We start from the raw sequence: 6,651 nt of genomic DNA, 5'->3' as shown, positions 1-6,651 counted from the left end.
CCTCACCCCAATCTCCAGCCTCTGGCATCCACTCTTCTACCATTTGCTTCTATGAGTTCAATGTTTGATTAAAAACATCAGATTTATCAAGATTAATATATATATGTGGTCTGGTTCAAAGAATTGAAAAATCTTCCACTACTCTTTATTACATCGATGAAAAAATGCCTTGATAATTAGAATTCCAGTCTAAACACGGTAATTCCCCTGGAGTGAAACTAGTGTCCCCCATTTTGTAATTTATGGAGAAAGTTTTCGCATAAAATTTGTTGCTTAAAATGAGACAATAGGCAAAATGGTGAAATTTCTCAATAGAATGCTAATAGCTCTCCAGAATTCATTATTTACGTGAGAATATATTCACATAGTATTATGTATCTCAGCCTCTTATCACATCTAGTTAAAAATAAATTGTAGACTACTTACTTCTACCTCCTTCGAGTGAGCAGTCCAAGCCTCCATAGTCTCACAGTGGAGGCGGCTTGGGATGTTCGGCTTTAAGAGGAACAAGGTCATTGGACTAAACCTCTATTACAGGGGCGCGGGGCTGGGGGCCAGGGGTGGCGCCACCCCGCCAGGAGCACAGCTATCAGCAGCCGAGAAGGGGGCATAGGCCCAGCAAGAGGCAGGGGGAGGAGAAGCCGGCGCGCTCTCTGGCAGAAGCGCCAGCGCTAGCTCTCCAGCCGCGCAGGCGCAGGACGCTGCCCTCGACGCCGCTGCCGGAGGAGGAGGAGGGGGAGGAGGAGGAGGGGGAGGAGGAGGAGGGGGAGGAGGAGGAGGAGGAGGAGGAGGAGGAGGAAGAGGAGGGGGAGGAGGGGGAGGGGGAGGAGGGGGAGGAGGGGGAGGGGGAGGAGGAGGAGGAGGAGGAGGAGGAGGAGGAGGAGGAGGAGGACCGGCGGCGACCAGCGGGTCGGTGGCCGCCAGCAGGAGGAGGAGGAGGAGGAGGAGGAGGAGGAGGAGGACAGGCGGCGACCAGCGGGTCGGTGGCCGCCAGCAGGAAGGCGCTGGAGACCCTGCGGCGGATCAAGCGAAGGAGTGCAGCGCAACCACGAGACAGCCTTCCAAGGTAAGGCGGCGCCGGGCGGACCTAAGGGCCTTGCGGGGCCGCCGGACGGGTGCTTTTGGAAGTGCAGTCCTGTCCAGAGACGCGGAAGGGGGGGGATGGCAATAGAGTGTGGCCGCCCCAGCTCGGTAGCGCCTGTGTAGAGCGACCTCCCCGCCGCGGGTGGGCAGGCAACCTCTGCCCGGCCCAGACAAAGGGGCCACGAGGACGTGCGTGCTTTTCTCCCCAGGCATGTTTCGGAAGCTGGACATCAAAAACGAGGATGATGTCAATAGTCTGTCTCGCGTGATTGTCCTTGTTTTCAGTGACAGAGTAACAAACTGGGGCAGGATTGTGACTCTCATTTCTTTTGGTGCCTTTGTGGCCAAACACTTGAAGAGCATAAACCAAGAATGCTGCATTGAACCCTTAGCAGAAAGTATCACAGACATGCTCCTAAGGACAAAACGGGACTAGCTTGTCAAACAAAGAGGCTGGGATGGGTTTGTGGAGTCCTTCCACGTAAAGGACCTATAAGGTGGCACCAGAAATGTGCTGCTAGCTTTTGCAAGTGTTGCTCAGTAGGAGCTGGTTTGGTGTATCTAATAAGATAGCCTTGTAAGTACAATAGTTGACTGTTTACCAACTCCAGACACCAAAATTTCTGTGAGATCAAATGTATTTATGAAGTTGGACTTCAAGCTGCCCAGACTGTAACCTCCAAGAGCGTCACTCTAGCAACCTAGCCAGAAAGCAAGTGGCAAGAGGATTATGTCTAAGAAGAATAAATACATGGGAAAAGTAATCCCCCTTGAAGATTTCACTGTATGAAAGAAGCAAAGTTCACTTTCAGCACCAAGCAAACTGGGAGGCCACAGAGGGGGAATGTTAGATTTAGTCGAAAAACTTAATTTCCTTGTCTAGAACCAGAAGAGTGGTCAGTAGCCAGGCTAGTCATAAAATTCATTAAATATGCCCTCCAAATTCATTAATTTCCCATAGTGTGAAAAGAGAAGCACTAAGATGCCAATGATCTGTAAAGAATAACTTAAGCTACAAGTAATTGAGCTATGACTAGAAGCCTCATTACTATGCACCAGTGAAGGGAAGCTTTTCCTCTGTGATTAGCTTCCCCGGGTATATTTTCTTGAATAGAAGACCCAAGTGTTTAGGACTTTTATGCCTGTTCTACTTTGGCTTGATTTGAATGAGTCTCATTAGCATAGTAATGGCCATGAATAATTGAGTTAAGGCTCATTTAGTTACACATGTGGAATATTCTCATTTTTAGGACAGAAACAGCTTGTAAATGTATTTGTCTGTAAAAATGTGTGTATTTTTACAGAGAAAATATTTCTGTGAACACAAAGGGAGAAAAGTCTTGAATTTAAATTTTGAAAATTGTAACTTCTGTAGTTAGGAATCTATTTCTTCTTACAGCTTTTCTATTCTAAACTTTCTCCAGGTCAGTTCTAGAGTATATACAGAACCAGTTTGTAGTTGTATGCAACCTGGTTGTAGTGGGACAAATCTGATTTATAACTATGTAGGCTTTAATTTTCCAATCTGGTATTGGTAAGTATTCCTTAGATAGGTTTTTCTTTGAAAACCTGGGATTGAGAAGTTGTGGAATGAAAATTAATCCTTTCACTTGGTTATGTATGGGTTTTCAATAATTGAGTCTAAGTGGAGTTTTGAGAGGTGGTTTTTAGGGGTGGGGGAGTAGGCTAGTGACTTAAAAATAATAGGATCTGATTAGGCAACTAATCATTTGAGTTCCTTACGTTTGACCTGATTTAACTGGTAAAATTTAAACTGAGTGAATGAGCTCATCTTTAAAGCTTTTACTGAAAGATTTTCAGCTGTTCCAAGTGGGACTTATTAGCATTGTTTATAAAAAGATAACATTAGGTGGATGAAAGACATTTGATTCCTTGTTTGCTTAATAAGTTGTAAAATGATGGGCTGGGGACGTGGCTCAAGGGGTAGAGCACTTGCCTGGCATGCGTGTGGCCCGGGTTCCATCCTCAGCACCACATACAAACAAAGATGTTGTATCCGCCCAAACATGAAAAACAGATATTAAAAATCAATCTCTCTCTCTCTCTCTCTCTCTCTCTCTCTCTCTCTCTCTCTCTCTCAAAAAAAAGTTGTAAAATGATGGCTTGGAAAAGCAGGCTAGAGTCTAACTATGGTGCTATTATGAGGCTTGCTTGTTCAAACACAGGTTTAAGCCTCATACATCAATAAAAGAAATACTGATAAAAATAAAATAAATTGTAAAAAACAAAATTAAATCTCTAAACTTAATGGTATTGGGTAGCAGTTTTCATTAGTTAGCTTTCCCCTCCAAAGATTATGTTTATAATTAGTTAAAATTAACATTTGCAAAACTTCTGCACTCTCTTTTATTAATACTAGAAAATGTTGACTTTATGCATGAATAGGGAGCTGGTAAAACTAGTTTTGAGTTTTAATTACCTAGACACTTGGTAATTTCTCCCACTAACCAGAAGGTAGGCTTAGACTAATCACATCCAACATCCCTGAGCTTCTATTTGCCCTGAGTATCTGATGAGGGCACTGAACCTAGTAATATTACAGATTGTTTCTTTCTGGCTGAAAGAGTTCTGGTTCCAAATTACTTTTCTTTCTAAGATCAATGCATAAGGCAAAAATTTCCAGAGCTTCTTTTTTAAGTTCTCAAACAATGCTGGAGAGATGGGGTGACAAATTTAACTTTATAAAATTTTTAAAAAGAAAACAAACAAACAAAAAAACCCACAAAACCACACCCATCACTGAAGCAGAATAATCTCAAAAACAATTTAGTTGTGCCAAACAGAAGTTCGAGATAAAGTCTGTAACTCTGAAGAGGAAAAATATGGTGGTTGATAAGGAAGGAAAAAACACACACTCATACCCCAAGTGATGCTATGAAATAAAAAAGAAACAATTATCCCATCAGATAGGACACTGCCCAAACCCTGGAGCTTTGTTCAAGACAGGCAAAACTACTCCTTCCCACCAAAACCAAACTGATATTTTATGAACAAAATTATTAAAAATGCAGCAAAATAATGAAGTGTGTAACCTTGTCATGATGCTTCAATGGGACTAATTCAGGTGTGTTCAGTTTAAAAATAGACATCAATTCATCCTCGTATATAAATTTTCTGAAAGAATTTGCTTTTAAATACTGATGACACTTGATTTTTTCCCTTTTGAATTTTTATTATGTTTGCTCCAATAAAGCTTTAAATAAACCAAGAAAGTTCAAGAAGGAAATTATTTCCCCCATTTTACCATGTTTTTGTTTGGATTACCATTCACATTTGTCATAAGGCTAAGAAAGAGATCATGAAGAATAGAAATGACCTGCCAAGTTCCTGAATAGATACATAAATAATTTAACTTTATCAGCACCCTAGTTTTTCTAGTTCTTCCACATACCCCATGTGCCTCAGGCAGCCTCACATTACGAAGGTCCTGATGTCTCCACCTCTTTTCTGATCAGATGGTTTGGAGCAAGAGTCTCAGGTTTCCCCAGTGACTGAAATGTGCTTTTCCCCTCTCCACTTCAAATGGCCTAGAAAGAAAAAGAAAGACGTAAAGATCATAACAATTGGGAATGTGATTAATATTTGTGGTTGCCAATTGTTACAGCTGTGATCACTTCAACAGTAGATGTGACATGGGCACAGTGCCATCTTTAATACAGGAATGTTGTTCATCATGGTGGAAAATGCATCCTTTAAATGGTGCACCCATTAAGTATCAGTGTTTCATATTTCAAGTTGCATAAAAATTATTTCAAGCGAGAAAACTTTCAAATCTATTAATAAGCATGTTATTAAAACAAATGGAGTTTAGAATATATACACTTGGAACATGAGTGATAAAAATAAATGACATATTTAAATTGTCTTAATGTTAAGATAACTCTAGATGGATTTTACTATCATCTGTATGTTATTTCCTAGCCTATTTCTATTTCTGTTTCTTGGGTAATTGCATTCAATTTTTCTTTGGGTTGATGTGAAGAGTCAGTGAGTTTCTATATAAAGCACTTAGAACACTGAGTGGCATAAAGAAAGCATTTGGTAAATGCAAACTATTAATTCTACTACTATAACCACTGCTGCTTTTAATTCAATTACTACTATTATAACCCTACTGTCTAGGTAATTAAAACTCATATTATTTTTATTTTTTTTCTAAGTTTTGTTGTTATAATTTACAAATAAATATTTATACATTTATTGTACCCAATGTGATATTTTGATTATGTATACATTGTGAAATAATTACCATAATCAAAATAATTAATGTCTATCACCTCACATAATGTGCCCGTGCATGCCTGTATATGTAGTGAGAACACCTGGAATCTACTCTCTTATTAAATTTCCAGCATCTAATATAGCATTAATTATATTAACTATACTATATTAGAGCTCCAAAATTTATTCATCCTGCATAACTGAAACTCTTTGCCCTTTGACCAACATCTTCTTTTTTCCCCAACACCCAGGCCCTGCCAACCACCATTCTACTCTCTGTTTCTATGAGTTAAAAATTTTAGATTCCACATACAAGTTAGATCATACAGTACTTGTCTCTCTCTGCCTAGTTTAGTTCACTTAGCATAAGTCCTTCATCCATGGTGTTACAAATGACAAAAGTTCCTTCTTTTATATGACTAGATAAAAGTCCATTACATGTATACATATACACATACACATGTGGATCCATTGGTTGATTCCATACCTTTACTACTGTGAATAATACTACTGTTAACATGATACTTCAGCTATCTCTTCAACACACTGGTTTCATCACTTTTGGATAGGTAGGCAATAGTGAGATTGATTGATCATATGGTAGTTCTATTTGTAATTTTTTGAGGAATCCCATTCCTGTTTTCCATAATAACTGAACCACTTTGCATTCCCTCTAACAGTGTGCAACACTTCCCCATTCTCTATAGCTTCAACAACACTTATTTTTTGTCTTTGTATCACAGCCATTCTAATAGTTGTGAGGTTGAATCTTATTTTGGTTTGGGTTTATATTTCTATAATATATATGTACATACATATATATCATAGAAATATATATATACTGGGGATTGAACATATGAGTACTTTGTCATGTTGCTTCATCCCCAGTCCTTTTTATTTTTTACTTTTTTATTATTTTTTAGGCGACATTTACTAAGTTGCTGAGGCTCTCACTAAGTTGCTGAGGATACCCTCAAACTTATAATCCTCCTATCTCAGCCTCTTGAGTCACTTGGGACTACAGGTGAGAATCATTGTGCCCAATCTCTGATAAAAACTTGATTAAGCATTTTTCACAGACCTCCTGGGCCATTCTGGGCCATTGGTAAATCCCCTTTGGAGAAATGTCTGTTCACATCCCTTTTCCAGTTTTTAATAGGGTAATTCACATTCTTCCTAGTAAATCATTTGAGTTCCTAATGTATTTCAGTTATAACTTATTATTAGATATATTGCTTGCAAATATTTTCTCCCATTCTGTTGATCATCTGTTTTCTCTGTTGATTGTTTTCTCAGCTGTACAGAAGATTTTTAGCTTAAGGTAAT

At 39.3% G+C, this 6,651-nt stretch overlaps 1 protein-coding gene across 1 annotated transcript; it reads left to right on the top strand.

Annotated features, from left to right (window-relative positions):
* Nucleotides 1-487: 487 nt before the first annotated feature.
* On the top strand, nt 488-1,656 carry LOC113193433 (MCL1 apoptosis regulator, BCL2 family member). The gene is given in 5 exon segments (XM_077794531.1): nt 488-625; nt 966-1,025; nt 1,027-1,066; nt 1,293-1,619; nt 1,622-1,656. Coding segments are annotated over 5 exon segments (600 nt in total).
* Nucleotides 1,657-6,651: the final 4,995 nt, after the last annotated feature.

Source organism: Urocitellus parryii, unplaced genomic scaffold (assembly GCF_045843805.1).
Source record: "Urocitellus parryii isolate mUroPar1 unplaced genomic scaffold, mUroPar1.hap1 Scaffold_232, whole genome shotgun sequence".
Lineage (NCBI taxonomy): Eukaryota > Metazoa > Chordata > Mammalia > Rodentia > Sciuridae > Urocitellus > Urocitellus parryii.
The sequence above is the reverse complement of the archived record's forward strand: the minus strand, read 5'-3'. Positions and strand labels throughout refer to the sequence as shown.